The 25,805-nt window shown below is 38.8% G+C and overlaps 1 protein-coding gene across 2 annotated transcripts in view; it reads right to left on the reverse strand.

Annotated features, from left to right (window-relative positions):
- Positions 1-25,805, reverse strand: part of LOC144475024 (fibrillin-1) — a 43,125-nt gene that overhangs the window by 11,425 nt on the left and 5,895 nt on the right. The window contains exons 3-23 of one of the 2 annotated variants that reach the window (XM_078190531.1): positions 13,697-13,779; positions 12,113-12,220; positions 11,872-12,006; positions 11,423-11,525; positions 11,056-11,240; positions 10,299-10,547; positions 9,687-9,842; positions 9,046-9,330; positions 7,553-7,675; positions 7,225-7,473; positions 6,801-6,920; positions 6,186-6,401; positions 5,841-6,040; positions 5,366-5,546; positions 4,479-4,784; positions 3,921-4,262; positions 3,700-3,825; positions 2,971-3,304; positions 2,624-2,790; positions 2,033-2,361; positions 1,072-1,498 (exon numbers count right to left, since the gene is read on the reverse strand). In XM_078190531.1, coding sequence (XP_078046657.1) covers positions 1,072-1,498; positions 2,033-2,361; positions 2,624-2,790; positions 2,971-3,304; positions 3,700-3,825; positions 3,921-4,262; positions 4,479-4,784; positions 5,366-5,546; positions 5,841-6,040; positions 6,186-6,401; positions 6,801-6,920; positions 7,225-7,473; positions 7,553-7,675; positions 9,046-9,330; positions 9,687-9,842; positions 10,299-10,547; positions 11,056-11,240; positions 11,423-11,525; positions 11,872-12,006; positions 12,113-12,220; positions 13,697-13,779 — 4,424 coding nt within the window. Of the gene's footprint in view, positions 1-1,071; positions 1,499-2,032; positions 2,362-2,623; positions 2,791-2,970; positions 3,305-3,699; positions 3,826-3,920; positions 4,263-4,478; positions 4,785-5,365; positions 5,547-5,840; positions 6,041-6,185; positions 6,402-6,800; positions 6,921-7,224; positions 7,474-7,552; positions 7,676-9,045; positions 9,331-9,686; positions 9,843-10,298; positions 10,548-11,055; positions 11,241-11,422; positions 11,526-11,871; positions 12,010-12,112; positions 12,221-13,696; positions 13,780-25,805 lie in introns of both variants that reach the window. The other variant, XM_078190530.1, reaches the window with a different exon arrangement.

Raw genomic sequence — 25,805 nt, forward strand, 5'->3', positions numbered from 1 at the left:
GTGGGAACGAGTGAGGCAGAGCGAAAGAGTATGAATGTGTGTGTGTGTGAAAGAGAGAGAGAGAGAGAGAGAGAGAGAGAGAGAGAGAATAGGATAATTTGGACAAAAGTGAGTAAGAGTGAAGGAACGAGCGTCAAAAGAGTGTAGGAATGAGCGACAAGAGAGTGGACGAACGAGCGGAGAGAATCAGAGTATTCGAAGAGGAATCGTGACGTATAGAAGTTTTTGTCGTGGTTGTGAATTGTGAAAAATCGTGAATAAACTGTTATCTTGTTGTTGTTAAAAGAAGGTGCTCAGTGTTGTTGAATTATTATTTCCACGGAGACACGTAGAATATAACTCTTTTAAAATAATCCTACAAATTGGGGGCTCAATGGAAAAATAAAAGTTATATTTGGGATTAAAACGACAAAAAGATTCAAGATAAGATATTACAATGAGTCTACCGACGATAGCTGCCAGTGAATTTTCCGTAGCGGAATTGAAGGAAAAATTACGAATTTTAGGGTTGAGTTTGTCAGGTGTGAAAACCGAATTGATATAATCGGTTGATGGAAGCTGATCCGTCGGGTAGCTGGGCAGAAGACCATACAAGGGAACCGATAGAACTAGAAAAAGATATAGTTGGACGGTCGAGGGCGACAACAAGTATCGAGCTTGAACGGACGAATATGCAGGAGATTGAACTTTGCCGAACTGAAAGAAGATTAATTAGATTTGGCACGTAGGGAAATTGAATTTTTAAAACGGATGCAAATTTTGACAATGAATGACAATAATCAGGTGATTCATGCACCTCAACCGATGCAATGTGAGACCACATCGCGTTTGACTGCACCGATGGTGACGGATATGCTAAATCATTTTATTGTGAGTTATCTTTTAACACGTGTTCGCCGATTCCGTCGATAAACGATAAATTACAGTGGCGTTATATACATATATTATACAGTCATATATTATTATATTGTATTGTATTGTATTGTATTGTATTGTATTGTATTGTATTGTATTGCATTGCATTGCATTGTATTGCATTGTATTGCATTGTATTGCATATTATATACTCACCGACACAAGCGTTCCCAGCCTCAACCAGCTCGTAATTAGGCGGACACTTGCACGTGTACTTGCCCTGGGTGTTGATGCAAGTGCCATACTGGCAAGACTGTGGATTCTCGCACTCGTCGATGTCGGTGCAGTTACCGCCGGATCCGTCGAGCGTGTATCCGTCGTTGCACTCGCAACGGAACATGCCGAATATGTTCTCGCATCTGCCGAACACGCACAGATTGCTGAACATCTCGCACTCGTTTATGTCGACGCAGGTCTGCTCGTTGTTCTCGTCCGGGTGCATGAAGCCCATCTCGCATTCGCACCGGAACGAGCCGGGGTAGTTGAGGCAATGGCCATTCTCGCAGAGGCTGTTGTCGTTCTCGCACTCGTCGATGTCCTTGCAATCGTAGCCGTCCCCTCTGAACCCCGCGTCGCAAACGCACTGGAACATTAGAGATTTTTTGTTACATATTCTCATAAACTTTTGCTGTGCAGTAACAATTATGACAAGGTTGTGTCAAGAATTAAGAGAGAATATTTTTGCAGGAATTTTTACAGCTGTTTGAAAGCATAAATGCTAGAATTGGTAGCAGTTTTATAGTAATAAATTGTATTTGACATGTGTGACAATTGCAATTTATATTTAATAACTTTTTAAAGTGTGACGGAGGGTATTTGTTAACATAGTATTCTTTGAAGACTAAGTTGTACTACCTTAAACCTATTAAAAATAAAAGAGGAAATGAAACCATTCTTTTTCACAGTGACGATAATTAGAACTTTTTCCATTGTAATAATTTTTATATGATAAAGAAGATGTATATTTATTATTTACCTATACTCGCTTCGATGCTTAAATATTAATAAATAATAATTCGTAAAATACTAAATAATTTGTAAAGTACCAGGCAATTTATAAAATTCAAAGTGATCTATAAATTGCTAAAAAATTGTTCGTTCGAAGACAAAAGCTCACTTTGAAAGATCCCTCGGTGTTGATGCACTGCGCATTGGAATCGCAGCCGCCATTGTTGTTTAGACACTCGTTGATGTCTCTGCATTCGACGCCATTGCCGACGAAACCCTCGTGGCAGGTGCACTCGTAAGAGCCGTGAGTGTTCCGGCAGTCTGCGAACTCGCTGCAGGAGTACGCATTCAGTAGGCACTCGTCGTCGTCGGTGCAACCAGGACTCGCTTCCGGTTTCACAGAGAATCCTTCCTCGCAACGACAGTTGAAGGAACCGACGGTGTTGTAGCATTCGCCATAGCCGCATATGTTCGGCTGCGTGGTGCATTCGTCGACGTCTAACCAAAAGAGAAAAAGCAAATGCATAGCTTATACTTTTTTGGCATTTTCACATCCTTAATTAACATGAATTTTTCATCCATTTATTTAGAAACGTTCTGAAGGTTTTGCAATGATAATTACCATGATAATTAAACTCTGTTTAGTTAAACCTTGTTCGAATATAAAAGTGTTGTTGGGTGGCAAGTTTGAGAAATAATGTGGCAGGCTAGAGAAATAGTTTGTAGTGATAAATAGTGAATAATAAATTCTTTTTCTTACCTACACAGGATGCACCATCCTTGCCAGGTAATAATCCATCCGTGCAGCTGCATATGTAGCCACCAGGAATGTTGCTGCATTTGCCTCCGTTACAGATACGCGGATTCTCTTTGCACTCGTCGACGTCCACGCAGGAACGGCCATCGAGATTCAGAGCGAAGCCGGTGCTGTCGAGAAAAATAAATGCAACGATTGCTTTCCTTTTTATTCATGACACGTATCACATTTTTTTTTATTATTATTATTCCTTAATTTCATTACTATTGCTTACTATTAATTAACCATTTTTATTATAAATTCATAACAACGCGCAATAAGTAGGAAATAAATATTCTAAACGCACTCACCCGCAGGAGCAAGAGAAGCTGCCAGGGGTGTTCAAGCAAATGTCCTCGCAGCCCCCGTTCTTCACCAAGCATTCGTTTATGTCCTCGCAGTGAGACTTCAGTCCAGTTTGCTGGTAGCCGTCGTCGCAAATGCACTGATACGTTCCCATCATATTTTCGCAGACACCGTTCGAGCATATTCCGCTTGTTCTCGAGCACTCGTCGATGTCCTTGCAGGACTGCTTGTCAGGACCGAGCTCGTGTCCTGGAGGACACTGACACACGAAGCTGCCCTCGCTGTTGATACAGGTGCCTCCTCGACACAGTCCTGGCGTCTCCTCGCATTCGTTGATATCTGTTCGAATTCGTCGTAACCTCATCACTTTCACATTTTCACTATAATATAATTATCTATAGAGGAAGATTATTTAATTATCTGTTATTATAGCACAAAAACTGAAAAGTTAAAACCATTGTAATAATAGTGTTAAAAGTAATATAAATGCCATTATTATAATAACAATGTTAAAAATAGTGTTAAGCCCATTATAATAATAATAACAGTGTTAAAAATAGTATTAAAGCCATTATAATAATAATAATGTTAAAAAAATAGTGCTAATAACATTTATATTTAAATCGTTTAGAATTTGGGTTAACAAGGGGTTAATATTAATTTCTCCTTCGTTTAAAAAGAAAAATTACAATATTAAAATTTAAATAAAAATTCTATATCAACAATCTGCTTACCCATGCATATTTTCATAATATCGCTGCTCCGGTATCCAGTATTACAGTCGCATTGGAAATTGCCAGGGGTGTTCCTACAGGTGCCATTTCCGCAGACCCCATGCATGATCTCGCACTCGTCGATGTCTGCGATAGAATCATCGAATTTACATAACTATTAAAGTCGGTTCTCATTCAATTAGACAATCGCATAGTTGCTCTTGGAACTGCCTACAACGTACCATTGCACTTGATGCCATGCTCGTCCAACGCAAAGCCTTGGTTGCACTTGCAACTGTAACTGCCCACCGTGTTCTTGCATCTTCCGTTCAAACACATGCCAGGGAACTCGATGCACTCGTTGATGTCGTGCTTGTCCGTGAAACCGTCTCCTCTTGGGCATAGTTCGTTGTGAGCATGAGTGCCCGGCTTAGGGCACGACTCGCATCTTTCGCTGCCCCATGCTCGGCCCACTGAACAACAGCAAAGACTTCGGGAGAATTGACCTTCTATGGGGTTCGCGCATTGGCCGTGACGGTACTCCATGTAACAGGTCTCTTGTCTTGTGTCCACGCACGTGGTGTCTGGAAAATTATCAACTTTTAGAAGAAGATGTATTTTTTTTAAATAATAGAATGCGGTAATGCGAGTGGATAAGGCTCTGTGTTTAACCCTTTGTATCCTAATGGCAATTCTTAGGAACTGATCAAATTTACCATGCCAATTAACAGATTTTTATATAGATCTGATTTGTTATTAACAAATCAGTGTTAACGCAGTGTTTAATAAATGGAACTCACGGGTTGCGTCCAATGTTAATCCAGGCGGACACTCGCAACGGTAAGATCCGACGGTGTTTACGCAGGTGCCACCGCCTTTGCATATGCCGCTGTTCAATTCGCACTCGTTAACGTCGACGCAGTCCTTTCCCCCGAATTTCGCGTAACCCTTTTTGCACTCGCACAAAGAGTGATCGCAAATTTCGCAGGGACTTCCCCAGGCAACGCCCACGGAACAACAGCACTCCAATTTCAGTGCCAGCCGAGGTAAGTTGTACTCGCAGCGACCATCTATCATCTTCGTCCAGCAGCTACCTCTCCTATTGTCTGAAAAACAATTTAACAAAGTGATCATTTCAATCTGTCTTAATTCTGATAACAATAGAATTCAAAATGCAATCATTTCTCCTGATATACGCATTTCGTAGTACTTCCAAATTGTGCACATAAAATATTAAATTATGAACATTTATAGTAACTGGACTGTGCATCTTTATGCAATATAAAAATTCTAATATTAAAATTTTACAGATTAATTTTTCTAAAAATTTTGCACGATTAAATTTACCGTTAAACTTACCGAAATTTAAGATCAATCGTTGACTTATAAGAAATGCAAGATATACATTTAAATTGTTCACAATCTTTATAATAACGCGTGACCGAATAAAGAATTATTAACAATTTCTAGTGGAACTTTGAGGCTTCAATAATTATAAAATAAAAGATATGAAACAGTTTAACGTTTGGTGTTAATAATTTTAATAAATCAATATTATTACCAACGTTTTATTACCAAAAATGATTACCAATGTTCTTGGTCTCGTTATTCTAAATTTGAACCACCAATTTTTGCCATAAACTCGTAGCATAGTTTCACGATAACACACTGTAGAAAAAGTGCATACCCATGCAAATGTGACCAGTGTGATCGAGGACGTATCCAGAGCTGCATTCGCACTCGTACGAGCCCGGAGTGTTCACGCAGATTCCGTTCAAACAAACATCAGGACCGAGTTCCTCGCATTCGTCGATGTCCTCGCACATATGATTCTCACTATTATACCTCGTGCCACTTGGACAAATGCACTGCAGAATAAACATGGAATTAAACGTCATAAATTCTATAAAGCAACATTCTAAAATTGTCCTCAATATGAGCCATTTATTTTGAAAATAAGTTCATTTATTTTCAAATTCAGATATTTAATGTATTGTAATAAATAAAAAATATTAGTAATTAATATACATTGTAGTATAACGAATATAATATTTGTATAAATTATTTTTATTTTGTGTAAATTAAACTAGCTAGCTCGGTGAATTTGGCAAATGGACTTAGGCCACTCTCAAAATAAATGTCTCTATATTAATATTAATTACCTGGAAGCTACCAGGTGTATTTCGACACTGTCCACTGCTGCACAGTGACTCTTCGAGCTCGCATTCGTTGATATCTGTGCAGATTTTTCCCGTGGCGTCCACTTCGTAACCACCGTCGCAGATACACCGATAAGTTCCCATGAGATTCTCGCAGCCTCCGTTCACGCAGATATTAGGATTCTGTGCGCACTCGTTGATGTCTGGTTCGACAACAAAAAATTGTAAATTTTGTAATTTCTAAATTAATTGCTGCAAATAAATTTGTAATCGTTCAGCAATTGAAAATGTAATCATCGAAATGGAATTAAGCTAGTGATTCTAGGAGTACTATTTTTATTTGTTCACCGTCTCCGTTGTAAGTCATCCCCGCGCCATGAGGACACAGAGAGTCGAATTCGCTGGTATTTGGCAGTGGACACGCTTGACAGGTGCTTCCCCAGCCCATCGGTTGTCCTAGGATCACCGTGCAACAGCAGCAACTCGACTTTGTTACGGCTGTGGACGTGGGGTTCGAACATTGGCCGTCTCTGTACTGTGAGTAGCACAGGTCCCTTCTCGTGTCTGATGTTTAAATTAAATTTAAAGGATTTTAATTGAATTTTTAAAGGATTTTAATTGAATAAAATTTAAAGGATTTTAATTGAATTAAATTTAAAGGAATTTCAATTGAATTAAATTCAAGGAATTTCAATTGAATTAAATTTAAAGGATTTCAATTGAATTAAATTTAAAGGATTTTAATTGAATTAAATTCAAGGAATTTCAATTGAATTAAATTTAAAGGATTTTAATTCAATTAAATTTAAAAAATGTATATATTACATAATAAAGGAGCCAATCATGATAGCACGATATGTAAATAAATGTAGCTGTGTTATTTTTGTAATACTAGGAACACTAGTTGATTTTATTAATTGGTGGAGTTAAGCCTAATTTATGTCGTATTATGCGAGGGCTCACCTAAGCAGGACCTTCCATCTGGTCCTAGATTGAATCCAGGGTGGCATTCGCACCGGAAGCTACCCTGGGTGTTGATGCAGCGGCCATTTTGGCAGGGTCCGCTCAGACACTCGTCAATATCTATTCAAAAATTATTAAAATGATTACAGGAGATTGTGATTGTAATTTTCATTGTATTTATAATTGCAATTATCACCATTACAATTGCAATTATAATTACTATTTGGATTACAATTACAATTATTTATAGTTATAAAATTATCTATCTATAATTACAGTCACAATTATCGATTCATATATTATATCGACAACTACCTTGCAATTACAATTGAACATCAGAATTGTAATGATAACAACGACTACAATTACAATTATATTTATAATTATGCTTTAGAAAAGCATTGTTATTTAATCAAAAATTTACCGATGCAGTGACTTTGATCCGGTCCGATTCGAAAGCCAGAGTCGCAAACGCATTTGAAAGACCCTTCCATGTTCACGCACTTTCCATTCTCGCACATCCCGCTGGTCGAACATTCGTCCATGTCCACGCAGAAAGTATTGTCCCGGGATGCAGTGAATCCTGATTGACAAATGCAGTGATACGATCCTGGTGTGTTCTCGCATCTGCCGTTCAGACATATTCTCGGATTGTCCGCGCACTCGTTGATGTCTGCGGACAAGTATTATATATTCGAATGGTCGGTACTATTAATTTACTTTGGCAAAAAAAGGGTCGAGTTTAAGAGTACCGATGCAAGTGTTCCTGGTAGGTGACAACACGTAGCCGTCGTTGCACTTGCAGTTGAACGATCCGTTCATGTTGATGCAACGGCCGTTGTTGCACATGCCTGTGTCTTGGCACTCGTCGTGGTCTGTGAAGAAGGTGTTAAAAAGTGAAATTAAAACGCTTGGAAAAGGGGAAGAATAAAATAATTTTCGTGAGTACTGTGAATGCATAATTGATCCAGAGATCTAGAGATCATGATTTTGGATGTGTATTTTATACACGCGTGTACACGTGTATAGATCCGTGTTATTTTTAACATTTTTTAGACATCATTTAGACTCGTTTCAATTTTTCAATTTTCAATAGTTGAGGGATTTAATGTAATTAATTTTTAGCGATAGCGACCGAGTCGCTATCAAGCCAATGTAAATCTTCGTGCCTTCTAGCATTCGGATATATCGCATAATTTCGACGCAGACCTTGTGCCAGCCCGTTTATGATCTGCCTATTTCTTATAGCCAATTTCCCCCTCACTTTCGCTAACGTGCGGTCGTATTCCGCAAACAAAGCCGACTAGCTTAGGTACACGTTAATAGCTAATTGTCAACCTCCGACAACCTTTGTCGGCAGGACAATTTCATCTTCATGGGAAACTCAATGAACAAATAGCCGCAAATGTTGCAACTTTGTATCCTTTATATCTTTTATGTAATTTATGTCCTTTATGTCCTTTATGTCCTTTATATCATTTATGTCTTTTATGTCAGGTTATGTCCTTTATGTCTTTTATGTACTTTATGTCCTATTTACCTAGTCCTCACCTTCACATTAAAAATACATTTTTAAGATCTCGTGAATAAACCATACTCTTGTTCCTAAATTATTTGCATACTTAAAATATAAATATTTAAATATGCAGATACTTTATCCTACACGAAATAATTATGCAAAGTGAGAAATATTAGCATTAACATGTGAAATAGAGATCCCTAATAAAATATACAATTTCATGCATATAATCGTATTATATTATTATTGTCATTCTTATGAAGGTTTGTAGAAAAATTAAGAGAGCATCTGGCTCGTTTATGCTACATCCATTGAATTAAATTGAAATATTATATTATTAAAATAAATACAAAACTTTCTTCTAGCAAATTCATTTTTTAAGACTCAAAGACTAATTCACTGATCCTAATTCATTGTTGCTTTAACCTTTTGCACTCGAAACAATTTTAACCGTAAACTTAGAACAACTTCTCTGGCTTATAGTATTTTTATTTTATACAACAATGTGCACTTTTATGCATATGAAATTTATTCTTGTGATTATTTCGCTATTTAACCTTGTTTTTAAATAGAAACTTTGATGAGAAGGTATAACAATGATCTTGGAATGTTATATAACAATTTTAATGGTGCCTCAGAGTCGCCACTCGAGTGCAAAGGGTTAAATTCTTTCAGTTACAAATAAAGTCGCACTCGTATTTATAAACTAATTAGAAAGACGATTACCAGTGCAATATCTTCCCTCGCCGGACACGACGAATCCCGGCGGGCATTGGCAGGTGAAGCTGCCTTCGTAATTTTGGCAAGTGCCACCCTGACAGTAACCCAATAGACATTCGTCGACGTCCTCGCATCGGCCTGCCTTCTTCGTGAATCCTGAATAACAGTCGCACTCGTATCCGTCGTTCGTGTCGATGCACTTCCCGTTTCCGCAAATGTCCGGACGCAGCGCGCACTCGTTTATCGCTGTGATCGGCTGCAGTTGTTGCAAACAGAGCCGGTTGTAATCGCCTGTAATTAAGTAACAATGGATCTCCCGTTACAAGCATCTTCTGGTACGCTGATAAGTAGACCCGTGGATTTTTGTGCGAGAAAGAAACGTTATCCTGGCCCATTGCAAAATGCACAAATTACATAGACATTCCTTTTTTAATAATTTCGATATGTTCACAGTAATAAAATAATATATAGTATTTAGATGTTTTTGCTGTCTTGGATTTTATTTTATATATTTTTTCTTGAATGTAAAGGTAACCGCAGTCTACTAATAATATTTTCAAATATTATATAGAAGAAATTATGTTTCGATTTGTCAGAGTTACTTTTATTAGTTATCATAGGTATTTTTATTTTATTAATCGACCTACCGCTTCCAGGATTAGGGCAAATATAGCACTCGTCACCCCAGCCTCTTCCCATGTTCTTGCCGCAACAGCAGTCTTTCTTGCTCAGACGCATCGACAGGCGACTTCTGCATTCTCCGTTTCTATTCACCGCCGTGTAGCACAGTCCTTGTCTTCCGTCTATTAATTAATCCGTAACCAGTTCGATAATGAATAATTACAAAATCATAGAAAAATGATAACTTCTTAAATACCATTATTACTAGATTTATAAAAGGCTAGAAGCAATATTACTTTATAGCATTGACAATAATATATTTACACAACTTCTTGGCTATTTTTATTACAATAACCCTTCCCCAAAGAACAAACTTCTTCGATAAATCCTCCACGAATATATAATTAATATTATTACAATATTAGTGGGAAATTAAAAGATTCACCATTTTGACAGGTAAATCTAGATTTAAATAATTTTTCTAAATAACTTCCAGCTTGGTAGTTTTTAATCTTATTATTTTGTATAAAGATGATGGCCTCCTATAGTTATAATTTAAAATATAGAAAGATTGCGGTTGCAGAAATTTTATCATAGTTCTAAAAAATTCTTCGTTAAATTAGAAACAATGTCATTACCAATGCAGTATCTTCGATCCTGGCTCTGAATGAATCCAGGATTGCACATGCAGTAGTAGCCACCGTTCGTGTTCACGCATCTTCCGTCGGCACAGATTCCTTCCTCCTGACACTCGTCTCTGTCCTTGCACGCGTTCGTCTCAGGATCTCTGGCCTGGCCGTCAGGGCACTCGCAGGTGAACGATCCAGGTGTGTTCACGCACTTTCCACCCTCGCATAATCCTGGTATAGCCTCGCATTCGTTGATATCTAAATAACATTTTAAATCAGATTTGATTTAGTTGTGTGCAGAATATTTACACAAAATAAAGTTTCTATATATAATTATTAAAATATGACAATTAAAGCATTTTAGATTCTCTTAACTATTTAATACACTGAATATATTTATGCAAAATATTATTAATATTCTATATCTCAATCTGTATAATAATATCGAAATATCATCTCAATATTCTGATTTATTATTGAGAGTAAGATAATATACATCCTGTATATCAGGATAATATAGCAGGAAGTATAGATCCAAAGGAAATTACTTTGTCCATGTCTCTGATTAGTATAAATTATCATATCTTTTATCTAATAATTATATTTTAGCAGCGACAAGAGGCAGAATTTTGTATCGAGCAAATAAAAGCTAAATGAACAACGGAGACGATTATTAAATGAAGACGTCGCCATAGTCTTCCATATAATCACATCATTAGTCTCAAACAGCATAATTATAGGGTCGTAGTGCTATCTAACAACTCACCAACGCACTGGCCTTGGTTAGTCTTCAAGTGTCCTAGCTCGCAGTCCAGTCTGGCGGGACATCTTTCGCAGGGGTGGCCCCAACCCTTGCCGACAGTCGCGCAGCACAATTGTCTCGTGCAGACAACACCCTGAAGATTCGCCAGACACTGTCCATTCTTCACCTTCGTGTAACATGGACCGGTTCTTTGAAAAAAATACAATAAAAAAAGATTATTAGAAGATTATTATTAATCGAAAACAAACTCTGTATATTTTCTGTAATTTTTTTACAGCGATTATAAATTTTTTTAAAGTGAAATAAATTAATTTTTCATTAACTTTTTCGATGGTACGAGCCATGGTACAAGTTATAGTGCAATGGTTACCTGTAATCTGTCTCGCACCGTCTTCCGGTGTAACCGTAGATGCAAGCGCAGCGATCGATCCCGATGCATCTCCCCTGGTTCAAGCAGGGCTCTCGACAGATCGCTGAGTCAATTGATTGAAAGATAAATAATTTAATTTTATTACAGGCCGTTTATCGACGGCTTGGAACTGTTCGTAAATGTTTAATAAAATCATAACTGGTGATCAACTTTTTCTTCAGCTGATGGCCTTAAAATTCTTAACAATCAAACTTGATATTTTCGGCAATAAATGACTACAATATTTTCATCGACGCATTGGCGTATCTTTCAAATTGTAATTTATGTTTCGTAAATTAACCCGATAATTAATCTAAAATTTTGTTTTCGCAGCTTTCATTTCATTTCAGCGAGTTAAAACGCTCGGTAAAAATTCAGTAAAAATTTATTTAATATTCCCGTGAACTCACGTTCGTTGCAGAACTCTCCCTGATACCCGGGTCGACATTGACACCTTCCATCCACGCAGTTGCCATTAATACAGTGGACTCGGCATCTGCTCGATTCTCCCCTGTCTATCGCGTTGCCGTTTTCGTGCGTGGAAACTGCTACGAAAATATTTTCCTCAATTTTCCACGGTCTTGCACGACGTCTTGTATATTTTCAGAGAATCGTCGGAGTTTTTATTTTTAACAAAGAAGAACTGTTTACCTTTGGTTTGACTACTGGGACAAAAGGAGGCCACGCTGCCACCCTCGCACAAGCAAATATTTGGCCTGACGCATCTGCCCGCCGAGCCGCATCGTCTTGTGCACACAGCTAAAGGTTCGAATTAATTCTCACATTTTACAGAAACCATGCCATCGTTTACGTAACGCTTATTTCTAAAATTAAATGTTTATCCTTTTATTTTGCTCCGGTTAGCAATAGATGCAATGTAGATTCTTCAAAATAGTTTGCCTTTATCTCGCTTCGTTACTAATATTTATTTAGTAATACGATTTACTTAAATTCATTTTTATATATTTTTATATCACTTTATATTTTATTCGTATTGTATTCGTATGATATATTATATTAAAGTCACGGTGACAAAAAACTTAAATGTCCGCAAGATAAATCATAAAATAACGTTTCGCATCATCCTAACAAAAACGAGTAAACTGCAGATTTTTATCGTAAATAAAAATGTTCTCAAACAAGTGTGAAACATATTCTTTCTTTCGACAGTATTAATAAATTCAAAAATAATACAACAATCTCCCAAATCAAAATTTCATATTCAATCTATACATATCTATACTATACTTTAAAATGTATATTTAAACAAACGTTTCCAAAAATTAAAAAACGAAATGAAAATAGATAAATGCAGGCGACTTCTAATATTTCACGTCTACCCGAGTGTCCAAAGGCGTGAAGATCCGCAGGCTACTCGCTCGCGATAAATCGAGCACCGGGATCGTCCGTACGTGTTCGGCTCTCGAGGCTACATAACAAGACGTAATGTATGTACATATAGAACAGGTATCGAACCCGAGTGTCGCGTCGATACGCAACCGATCCGCGCGAGACGATGCAATCAACAGGAAGAGCATGCAACAGTCCATTAAAGCAATTTCGCTCGAGGAGCAGCGGATCGGGCGATGTCGCATGAACGCCCTGTTCGCTCGCTCGCTGGCCGGTCAATTGCGCAATTATTATCATCGTGTAAAAGGCGAGAGATCGATCGGCGATCCTCTCCGTTTCGACCGTGGTCGATCGTCGACGCGAAACGTCGAGACGACGCGTTTATGAGATCACGCCCAATTACAGAGAAGGGCCAGGCACACCGTGGAATCCTAATTGGGCTTTAATGATCCATACGCAGTAGCAGACGGAACATTGAGGCGAAAGTAAGGAGAGGGATTGGTAAAATGCAATGCGGTTGCAAATCTTCGTCAAAATATAATGAACTTAGATATTACGCGTTTCCTTGGAATTAAATTCCCCAATTTTTCCTTTGAATCAAATTTTTCAATTTTATCAGCAATATTTACACATTAAAACGAAGATTGACTTGCAATCGATATAAATGTTCTTTCTGGTCGATAAATTAATAAATTAGTAACGAAAAGGTGGTGGTCAACGTAGCTATGAAATAAATCGTACTGCAAGGGGTTGAAAAAGTGAAAAATGTGTCTGCAAACTTCGAGACAATAATTACACAATGCGCGTGTGATTTGACTAATTATATACTGAAATTAAAACGCATCGTTTTAAATTTACAATCGCTATTGTGATTGCTATACTTACGGATCACGCAGAGCCCGGTCTCCGACTTCTTCGACCAGCCGGGGCAACAATAATTCTTGAACCTTGACCTGCATACGTTCGGCCTAAAAAATTAAGAACACCCATTATACCTTTCTTCCTTTTTAGAATTTAATTTCGTTGAACAATTTTTATTAGAATTCACGTTTGTTACATTTTTACATTCTTTTTTGTCACGTTTTACATTTTAGAGTCACTGTTGCTTAACGCATTGATATTTGCAACATGTTTAATTGTTATTATCATTGTTAGAAACGTGGGTCAGATCGAAGGAGTATCTCTAAGCGACCTTGAACCGTCTGTCAACTTTGTTCTTGCATACTACAATTGGGGCCATCCTATTTGATACTGTCGAGCGTGTTGCAATTTTAATCTATTTAGATTACGTAATGTGTGCCCTGCGGCACGGATCGTTGGTCATCGACACAATGGTCAAATGATCAATTAAAAGGTGCGACTTATTCTCTTTGCGATCATCGATAACTTCGAAACTTGAATTTGCTACTAACACGATTCGAATTATAATATTATTTTAGTCCTATTCGATGGGAACGCATTTTCCTCGAGACTCGAATTAATGTTTATCGAATTAAGTAATTAACCCTTCATAGAAGTAGAAAGTTTCCTAACAGGATCTTCTCAATCGAGAAGTGCCTTATATAGTGAACAGCCTTGATCGATGTTATTTAAAGATGCATTAGAAAATTGCTCACAGTGCGTTATAAATGTCTAAAAACATAAATTAAAAGTATTTCTATTGATGAATTAAATTTAAAAATCTATTCTGCATTACGATTGCTATATATAATTAATAAAAAAATGTTTCGAGATATCTCCTATGAACTGCGAATAAAAATTCCTATTATCTATGAAAAATGAATTAAAACAGCTGGTGCCATTAGAAAATGAATTAAAATCGCTGGCGCCATTATAGAGTGAATTAAAACAACTAGTGCCATTATAAAATGAACTAAATTAGCAAGTACTATTCTAAAGTGAATTAAAATAGCTAGCGGCATTATAAAATGGATTAAAATAGTCAGTGCCATTATAAAATGAATTAAAATAGCTAGTGCCATTACAAAATTAATTAACATAGCTAGTGCCATTACAAAATGAATTAAAATAGCTGGTGTCTTCATAAAATGAATTAAAACAGTTACTACCATTATGAAATAAATTAAAACAGCTAGTGCCACTATAGAATGTATTAAAACAGCTACTACCATCATAAAATGAATCAAAATACCCACTGATCGCAAAATAATTATTTAAACTAGCCATTGCTACTAAAAAACGATTTTAAACAACTCCTACTATTACAAAACGAATTCGAACAATCGCTGCTACTAAAGATTAATTAAATTAGCTGCCCAAACGAATTAAAAGCAACGAAACAATCGGCAGCGTGTTAATGAATCGCCGACAGTAAGAATAATCTCGCATCTGCCGACACATATTCTCCAATTAATTAACATCGACAGATAATTTGTTTCCGAAGCGAGCCGCCGGGCCGACCCGCGATCGCGCGGGCCCGGGAGACGGTTTCGCCTGGAAATCCGCGATCCCGGCTGATATCAGGCCGTTCAAACGAGGTCGGCCGGCGCTATCAGAAGGCGGAAACGCGATTTTTTCGCGCGGTGTCATGCCACGCGCGCGCAGCTAGCCGTAGAAAGAACGGGAAGAAGGGTACGCGGTGCGCCACCTCGGAACAAGGCGGCCATTCACATTGAGCAGGCCCGTAATTAACGTCAGCTGCTATAGACAGCCTCTAAGTATTTCCACTTACGCGCCTCGGCGCCGCGAACGACGCCACGACGCCCGTGTTCGCAGCAACGCTTCGCGAAAGCGGCCCGATGTCATCCCCCTGAAGAACGCTGGGAGGATCGCGCGGGGCACCGATGACTTCCGGCGACGATGATAGTCATTCAGGGAAAATTGGGAGCGATGGGGGTTATAGGATAAATAAAATATGAAAAATATATGTGTTTTGTTTTTCCTAAGATGGAATTAAAATTGCGGGGCTTAATTCTAAGCTTTAACACTAAATCGGGTCTTTGAATTCGATGTAATCGAAGATAAAAATTATTTTAGAATTCGATGTAACAATCTGCAGAATCCCCAATCGCCCGCGATGTGTTCATTCATTTAATTAAAGATACAATAGACGCTAGAGATTTCTCCTAGAAACATTTTTATAATACTATGAATTGTGAAAAGTTAGAAAGCATGAACTGTTACAATTTAATCAATTAAATTCTGTGATGATAAGTCGTTAACTTACTTCCAAGCTATCATTTTTACAGTTGAGAAACTAGGTTCACGAGAGATATGAAAAATATTTGTCACTCTGTAGTCTATCGTACAATGTTTTGCATCGTAGATAGCGTTGCGCAATCTGGTGCAGGATACGCTGATTATATTACCGCGAGCAATTTTTCCACCTAGTTGCAGTCAGGTACGCGTAGCAATTGCGTGAATCGTATATCACCGGATTCGCGGCGTTATCGGACGAGTAATTCGCCAAGGAACATAACGGAACGATAACGAACGCGGTTTGCAAGGGAATATCAGAACACACGCGATTACCGTGTCGTTCAGCAGCTTTGTTGAACCGCTTCCATGTTGATGAAGCCGGAACAAACGTATCAGAAGCTGTGCGCAGCTCAAACAATCGTCTAGCAGCTATACCTTTCCTCGCTACGGTATCACCGACAGATGTCTCATATCATTTATTTGCTTAAATCGCTATCAACAAATAAATATGATAATTGGAAGGTAGAAAATTGCGAAGCGATAGAATTCTCCATATTTCGCGATCAAAGCATGACGCAGAAATGACAAGGTGTCGCCGTGAATAATTTGACACGTGACAGTAATTCATTCGCATCGTCGCGACTAATTGGAAGATTGTGGTTCGATCACTGTTCGAATGATTAACAAGGCTTATTATCGCAAGGAATTACGCGATGCGCGACGTGAAAGTCGACGTTGAAAAGTCTTGCGTTCAATATGTATGGAGATCAGCAGCTATTCTGGTGATCGGTTCATTACCAAATTGGAGATCGTATTATATCGCGAGCGATCTGGGATCCCCGGGGTGTAATTTTCACACCTGAGGTAATGATACCCTTTCTTAACAAGCTGCCGGCTGATATCAATGACGCCAGCGTCTCTATCTGAAACCTCCTGGAGGACCCGTGCTCTCGAAACGATCTGGACAACGTCGGACGTGCTCTTTAAACAATTAACATACTCTATCCGTGTGCAACGCTGCGCGTCGGTTATTAGTGGATTTTATTTATTCTGGGCAATGTTATTTTTAACGTAATAGAAATATTAAATAGCGTATTGGGAATATTAATTATTGTTTTGTACAACTGGCGTGGACAATTTTTATTTTGCACGAAAACTATTTATTGATTACAGACACGCGTTATTATTAATATTAAATGTTAATGCTACTTCACAATGATGACAAGGCAGAATTTATTTCACTGATTTCCTGTTGGCAGAGCTGTTAAAGTAAGAATGTAGTAAAAAAAAAGCTTGCGGTCTCGACTGGAGACGATCGTTCGCTATTCGAGATGGTGGTTCGCCTATCTCTGGAATGTTTGCATGAATCATGTGGCGCGTGAGATTTTATTAAAGCGACGAAGCCGTACAATTGAATTTTTCTTGGAGGAAAACGCCGCGGCGACCCGGCGCGTTCCATCGTCGTAATTCGCAAACTGTTTCGCGGTATTTGCGCTGGCGCGCGCAATAATCGAATGAACGGGCTGCGCAAACCCCGATGCGTGTCTAAACAGCCTTAGCTCTGCGGGTGTGGGTTTAAAAGTTCAATTGGAAAGTGCACTTAATGGATCTGAAACGGCTGCTGGAATGGCTCTCGTGATGGCGGATTACGGTCCATTAAAATTAAACCGATCAAAAGGCGACTGCGTTGCGCTTAAAGGTTGAGCAAACAGCAGCCCCCCCCCCCCCCCCCACCCCCTCCTCCACCCCGCCTCCTCGTTCGCCTCGCGGTTTACGTCGACAACGTCATCCAGACGACGACGACGACGACGACGTCGTCGACGAAGAGACGAGGAAGAGGAAAACCGTTCGCCGCGCGCCGCAGCGAGACCACGAATTAGGTAGAACAAACACGCGCCATTATTTACGGTTGTTTAAAACACCATCGGGAGAGATTAAGGGAGGCTATTGAGGCCAGCCAGTGTTACGAAACCCGGCGGCATTATATCAGCGATTACGGTGGAAATTTATTGTGCCGGTTATTATACTCATCGCGCTGATAATTAGCGCGCCGGTCAACGGCTACGTTCGGCTACGAATCGGTTGACACCAGTTGCGAACGTAATTGCGACAATTGGCTCATTGTTTACCTAGCGTGTGGCACTGTCCTAGCGGGGCGGACCTACGCTAAATTCACCGCGTAATGCGAATTAACCGGGGAATTATCGGATTAATAACGCGAACGTCAGAAACGGGGACATCGGTTCTGTAAACAGATCTCTCGTTTAACCCTTCCGGCATTTCTCAACATTCTTGGCGATTAATTGATCGATGATGGACCCGATGAGATCTTACTTTACACTCGGAGCTTTCAATTAGCATGATTGACGCTGGAACCGGCGAGTCTGAACGCGATGGCAAGATTAGGATTATTTAGACTGTGCACGATTTTCGCTAGAACATATTTTTTAATTATTTTTCTAATAATTTCTCGCGGCAACTGAAATATGATGCATACTTTCTTGGATCTTAAAACATTATTTTCGTTTTCCTTGGTAAAATTTTATTTGCACTGTGTACGTTTATTTAGTAATTATTACTCTTATTACTGTCCGATTATAAGAATATTAAAGTAATCAGCATTACAATTAATTAAAATTATTAGTATTACAGTTAATTAAAATAGCTAACAGTTTCATTAATACTTATATAAATTCCAACATAAATGTCTTGAAAATATTGTTAATTAAATTTATAAATGACAGTTATATTACGTCACATTTTTGTGAAGAAGATCCGCAATTCGATTATAATGAAATGCGGAGATCATTTTGCTAAAATAAATGAGGCTTTAATTTTTCGGCAAAAGATCTTTAACCACAGAATTAAAATGGGCATCATGCTCGGAACAATAGACAAAAGAAATTGCCAGACAAACGGACATCCGTTCCTGCCGCTGTAAATGGAGCCTGTGTTCGCGCGATGCTGAATTTCGTCTCTCATGGGAGTCGGTAAGGTTGAGTAACTCCTGACCGTCCAGTGACATCATTTTTATCGGGCCCTGGCTCTTTATCTGGCCGAATTGAGATTTCGCCGAAACCGAGTTAGCCTCTGACCCCATTCCGCGAATCGATCCTAATTGGCGAACAATCCGCGTTGCGCGATCCCAGCTGAAACGTGCCAGTATGCAATAAAGATGCCACTTTTCCTCCCTCCAGTTCCTCTTTCACTTCCTCCCGCGCTGGTTACGTAAACCCCCACTTAGTTTAAACTAATCTAAGTGGCAGACTAACCGTGAATAATTATGTAAGTGGTGGTCCCGCATTAGGCGTGAAATAGGTCCCATTCTATTTTTCGTGTCTGCCCCAGCTCGAACCACCCTTGCAGCGCTCGTTTGTTCGGCCATCGGCTGCTTCAGCTATTGTGACCACCCTCATCGCACATAAATCACAAATACCACGAGAATTTTTGGAAAATGTCCCCGAACCTTTCGCTTTGTGATATAGATCTTGTTATCGGATGTCTTCCATTTCATACGCGTAATTTTTAGCTTCGAATAATTTTGTTTGGTACGACTTTTGGTTTATGTAATATTAATTGGGGGTGTATGTGCATTGCTGTTTAAATATAGATATAATTTGCGTAATGTGTTCTGTCCGAAATGTACCTTTTACGATTTTTAATTTTCGTTTCAAATCTTCTTTTCTAAAATTTTAATGTTCGTTTCAAGATGTTCTTTTTAAAAATATTTTTTCTAATGTATTCTTCTCAAAATATTCTTTTATTAATTTTTCTCTGCTATCTGGTTTTTAAAATGTTCTTATCGATATACTTACTTGAAAATTATTTTTTTAGTACACACTTTTTGACATATTCTTCTTAAGACATTGCTTTTAGTATTTTCTTTCTGACATGCTCTTTTTAATATGCTCTTTTTAATATCGTCCTTTTACTACTTTTAACACGTTCTCTTTACACGTTCCCATTACCGTCCAGCTTAATGAAAATCCCCGCGTCTATTCGCTCATGTCGCGACAGTTCCGATGTGATTTCAGGCGAGAAGTGAAGCTGATAGTAGTAATATTCCGTCACGAGCGTAGAGGAAGCGAAGTTGAAGTATATAATGGAGCAGTCAGTGGTGAAGGTTAGATCCACCGGTGGGCAGTGGAGACGATAAGAAAGTGAGCCACTTGTTAAATTGCTTTCGCGTTGCTCATCTTTCCGGTTAGTTTTGTCATTAGTCTATTTTTTCGCCTTTCCCGACTAGTCAGCCTTATCGGTGACAGAAAATTATCGTGCTTATTAGCAATACGCTCGCGACGGAAAACCATTCATTCGCTATCTACACGATTGGACCTACGATAAATTTATCTTCGATGATACCTGTGCAAGTTCCTTCATTCAGTGTCGAATAAAATTTCAATAATTATAAAACTTCAAAATTAAGATATTTATTATGAGTTTCGATATTTTTATTTTCTATTAATTTTATATACTTTGAGTATTAAGTTGAACCTGTTTGCTCGTACATTATACATGTTTTGAGCCTATTATTGAACACAAAAGGAAATTGATGTAAAATTAAGTAACGAATTTAACGCAAAAATATATGTAAAAATTCCCTCGAAAAACGTTGCCATTTGAATCTGTTCCAGCACAAATGCCCAAGAAAGTCCGATTCGTCAGTCGTACAAATCAGAGTTCGCCGAACGCTCGTCCGTTCGTATAGTCCATTCGCATAGATGGCCGATCAACTCCGTCCGCGTCCGAATCTATCGAACGCAGATTTAAACGCCCCGGGAGACGAGCCTATAAACAGTTTGCCGAAGCGTCGCGCGCGCGCGCCGAGCTCGTCCAGCGTTATTAATTCGGCCCGGAGCATTTGTTATCGTCGCGTCCGAAGCCGATAAATGACAAAGTTCATCGATTGTAGGGCACGCGTTATCTGGTCGGGTGCCGATTACACGCCTCCTAGTCGGCCACCGAGCGTCCGCCACCATTTTTCTACGATCGTGAAACGTCCAACGACGACGGAAACCTCCCGTTAGAGAAGCTCGGCCGATCGGCAGCAAAACAAGCGCGATGAATTTCGATCCGGTCCGATCGATCGGGCCCGATCCCCCCTCCCGTAGGACGATAAACGGCCGCATACCATAATCGATCCGACGGCGTTAATGGCGCATCGCCGGTTCAATGGTACCGTGCCAAACGCGCCTCTAATTGGCCGTGACAAGACACGAGCTAATGCGTCTTTATTAATGAAAAAGTTGCGCTGCCGGCACGCCGACACGTAATGCCGATTTGCTCGATTTTTCGGTGGCCTTCCTCGTCGCTCAGGGTCGATTATCTCGCGGTGATGGCTCGTTCGCGCCAGTTTGACGCTAGATAGGCTATGCCTCATTGACACGATCCGCGAATTGGATTTTACGACGCTGCCGCGGCCTTCTGGAAAAATTCTCTCCATTCTCTGTCCTTTTTTATTCGTACTTCTGCTACGTCACTGCCGTTATAATTACATGGACAGAAATGATAAACAATACCTACTAGACTGCGGATTTTTATGCAAAATAAATATTGCCCGCACTAGTTGCAACAAGCGGAGACAGCATAGATACTTCTTTCACTCCTCTGTCACCTTAACCCTTTGCACTCGAAGCTATTTCAACTGCAAATCTAAAATAATTTTTCTGGCTTCTAGTGTCTCCATTTTATATAACAATATTTATTTTATGCATATGAAATTAAGTCTCGCATAACTCATATAATAGTTATACTTTTAACAATATTTAAATCTAAGCTTTGGCGATGTCTACTCAAAATAATTTTGGAATGTATTATAGTCATTTTAATGGCGCCGCAGTGTCGCCACTCGAGTGCAAAGGGTTAATAAGCTGATAATAATGTAACAGCGTTTTTAAATCGTTTAAAGGCTTTTACAATCTTGTAATTTATTCATTTGTGTCACAAGTACAGTTGTACTTTCTTAATAAGTCATTCGAATATTATTCTCTTGTTGCTAATATTTAAACAGTCAACTAGATGTCGATGGAATATTTAAACAATACATATAAAGTTCCTTTTTCTTCGAAAAAGTAATTACCGCGATCGAAAACGTTTTTCTCATTCTGATCGTAAAGGGAAATGGTACGTCAAGGGGTGAATGACCGGCAAGTTTAGCGTTGGTTTTCACTTTTCCTGAATCAGTTGCATGCCGATGACAAGAAATACGGTTTCGCGGTGTCGGAAGAGGAGCTCCGGCGGCGCTTCGTTCGCCAAGGATATAATATCGGTGGAGAGAGAGAAAAAAAAAAGAGGTGGACGGTGGTATCGAAAGGTGAACGGAATGTCGGCGTAAATGGAAGCCAGCGGCGCTTTATTATACAAAAGCCACCAACTGACAGTATTAGCCACTCTCGCGTAAAACTGTCCGACATTACTGTGGGTATCGTATAACTGGGACCAGAGGAACTAGTTTGTTACGGTAAAAGATTCTTGGCAGCTCGTTGCACGCGACGGTGGGACCGCGCGCGCGGATCTCTCTCTCTCCCTCTCTCTCTTTCTCGTTCTCTCTATCTCCCGGCCTCGCAGCCGGTGAATCTCGATACGGGAAATAAGTAAAATCGGAATACGACGTGATCTCGTGATTTCACTTAATACGGAGTATTAGCCGTGGCGATAACGTCAATCCAGTCCCCGTGATTTCGCCGAGTCCCCGAGGTTGTTGCCACTCGAACGGAGACGGATGCGTTACGACGCGAGCACGAATTTTCCCGCCGGATTTGTCGAACCCTTGTTCGATATTTCCTTGGAATTTTCGAATTTCAAAACTATCGAGATTTCGATATGTTCATTTATGAACTCAAAATGGTGACTATAATGTTCGAATTGCATAGGTTTCAAATAAAATTAAGCTAACGATACTGTAGAATGGTTTTTAAATATTGAGGATATAAAATAAATATTTAATTACATGCTACTGTAACGTTTAATTTTTTTTTTTAAACCGTACTATTGGAGATAGCATTTTATTGTTAAATGAGAGTCTCCAAGAATTCTGACAGAAGAACGGAGCAAAGAAAGAGAAAGACAGAAGAGTTTATTAAAACTGAAAATATAAATATTAAATTATACTAATTATATAAATACTAAATAAAATATTGCTTCTCTAAAGAACTAAATATCCGAGCGAATGATTAGCAAGATACGCGTCTCAAGTATGAGACAGAGATGTGTCTCAGTAATAATTGCGTCATTCAAAGTTCACACCACTTTGCTCGCTAAACGATATTTAATTAATGTAAATATGACTGCTGGTTCTAGAATTCTTTTCGCGAGTCTCCAGAAATTCTAATTCAAAAACCGGAGCCGCCTTGAATTATAATCGCATCATTCAAAGCTCACAGCACTTTGCTCCCTCAACAATATTTAATTAATGTAACTCTGACTGCTAATTCCAGAATTCTTTTCGCGAGTCCCGCAAAATTCTAACCCAAGAACCTCCTATCAAAGACGAAAGATGAACGACCCGAAGGTACCAGATAAGGAGCACCGCGTCGAGAAGCTTCTCCGTCTCGCGACGTCAAAACCGTCGCGAGAGATCGCGGATTGCGGCGAGCCCGGCCATAATCCGGGGAGCGTCGTCGCGTCGAAAAAGCCGCGATAACACCTAATTGGGTTATCACGCGCGTTACGTTACGCTGTCACGTTTCTTTTTTTGCCCCTTTTCCGTTTCGCGCTGAAGCGCCGCGAAAGGCGCCGCGGGTTTCGTGCACGCCGTCGCCGTTTTCAAACGGTTTCTCGAGAACCGGCGCGGATCCAAATGGAATGATGGACTATTATTATCCGTTGATTCGGCCCAATTGACCATGGCGGCCGGTTTCAAGGCGGAAACGTTTTTCCGCGATCGCCTGGGAACGTTCTCAGCGTGCGGCGGCGGCGGCGTTTCGTCACCGCGATTTGCCAGCTTCCCTCGGCCCCGTGACCTTCGGGGAAGCCTCGATTAACGCCAAACCCACGGTGCCGGTCGAAATCGCAGATTTGCGTCTGCTGGTCGAAGATCGTCGAGTGAAAAAGGCTCTGCGTCCCGAAATTTGCGAGATAAGAGAATTAATTCTTATAAAAGTTCCGATCTTCTTATAAGAGCTCTGATCTTTGTATAAAAGTTCTGGTCTTCATATAAAAGTTCTGGTCTTCCTATAAGAATTCTGGGATTCTTGAAAAAATTCTAGTGTTCTTATAAAAGGTCGGGTCTTTTTATAAAAACTCTGGTCTCCTTATAAAAGCTCCGATCTTCCTATAAAAGTTCTGGTCTTCTTATAAAAGCTCCGGTGTTCTTATAAAAATTCTAGTCTCCTTATAAAAATTTTGGTCTTCTTATAAAAGCTCCGGTGTTCTTATAAAAATTCTAGTCTCCTTATAAAAATTTTGGTCTTCTTATAAAAGTCCTAGTGTTCTTATAAAAGTCCTGGTGTTCTTATAAAAGCTCTGGTGTTCTTATAAAAGCTCTGGTGTTCTTATAAAAATTCTAGTCTTCTTATAAAAATTCTGATCTTCTTAGAAAAGTCCTGATCTTCATATAAAAGCTCCGGTGTTCTTATAAAAATTCTAGTCTCCTTATAAAAATTTTAGTCTTCTTATAAAAGTTCTGGTCTTCCCATAAGAGATCTCGCGTTCTTGTAAAAATTCTAGTGTTCTTATAAAAGGTCTGGATTTTCTATAAAAATTCTGGTCTTCTTATAAAAGCTCCGATCTTCCTATAAAAGTTCTGGTCTTCTTATAAAAATTCTGGTCTTCTTATAAAAGTTCTGATCTTTCTATAAGAGTTCTAGCGTTCTTGTAAAAACTCTAGTGTTCTTATAAAAGGTCGGGTCTTTTTATAAAAACTCTGGTCTCCTTATAAAAGCTCCGATCTTCCTATAAAAGTTCTGGTCTTCTTATAAAAGCTCCGGTGTTCTTATAAAAATTCTAGTCTCCTTATAAAAATTTTGGTCTTCTTATAAAAGCTCCGGTGTTCTTATAAAAATTCTAGTCTCCTTATAAAAATTTTGGTCTTCTTATAAAAGTCCTAGTGTTCTTATAAAAGTCCTGGTGTTCTTATAAAAGCTCTGGTGTTCTTATAAAAGCTCTGGTGTTCTTATAAAAATTCTAGTCTTCTTATAAAAATTCTGATCTTCTTAGAAAAGTCCTGATCTTCATATAAAAGCTCCGGTGTTCTTATAAAAATTCTAGTCTCCTTATAAAAATTTTAGTCTTCTTATAAAAGTTCTGGTCTTCCCATAAGAGATCTCGCGTTCTTGTAAAAATTCTAGTGTTCTTATAAAAGGTCTGGATTTTCTATAAAAATTCTGGTCTTCTTATAAAAGCTCCGATCTTCCTATAAAAGTTCTGGTCTTCTTATAAAAATTCTGGTCTTCTTATAAAAGTTCTGATCTTTCTATAAGAGTTCTAGCGTTCTTGTAAAAACTCTAGTGTTCTTATAAAAGGTCTGGTCTTTTTATAAAAATTCTGGTCTTCTTATAAAAGCTCCGATCTTCCTATAAAAATTCTGGTCTTCTTATAAAAGTTCTGATCTTCCTATAAGAGTTCTGGCGTTCTTGTAAAAATTCTAGTGTTCTTATAAAAGGTCTGGTCTTCTTATAAAAGTTCTAGTCTTCTTATAAAAGTTCTGGTATTTCTATAAGAGTTCTGGCGTTCTTATAAAAATTCTAGTGTTCTTATAAAAGCTCCGATCTTGCCATAAAAGTCCTGGTCTTCTTATAAAAGCTCCAATCTTCCTATAAAAGCTCCGATCTTCCTATAAAAGCTCCGATCTTCTCATAAAAGTTCTTACAAAAATCTAATCACTCCAACAACTGAT

The sequence above is a fragment of the Augochlora pura genome, chromosome 9 (assembly GCF_028453695.1).
Source record: "Augochlora pura isolate Apur16 chromosome 9, APUR_v2.2.1, whole genome shotgun sequence".
NCBI lineage: Eukaryota > Metazoa > Arthropoda > Insecta > Hymenoptera > Halictidae > Augochlora > Augochlora pura.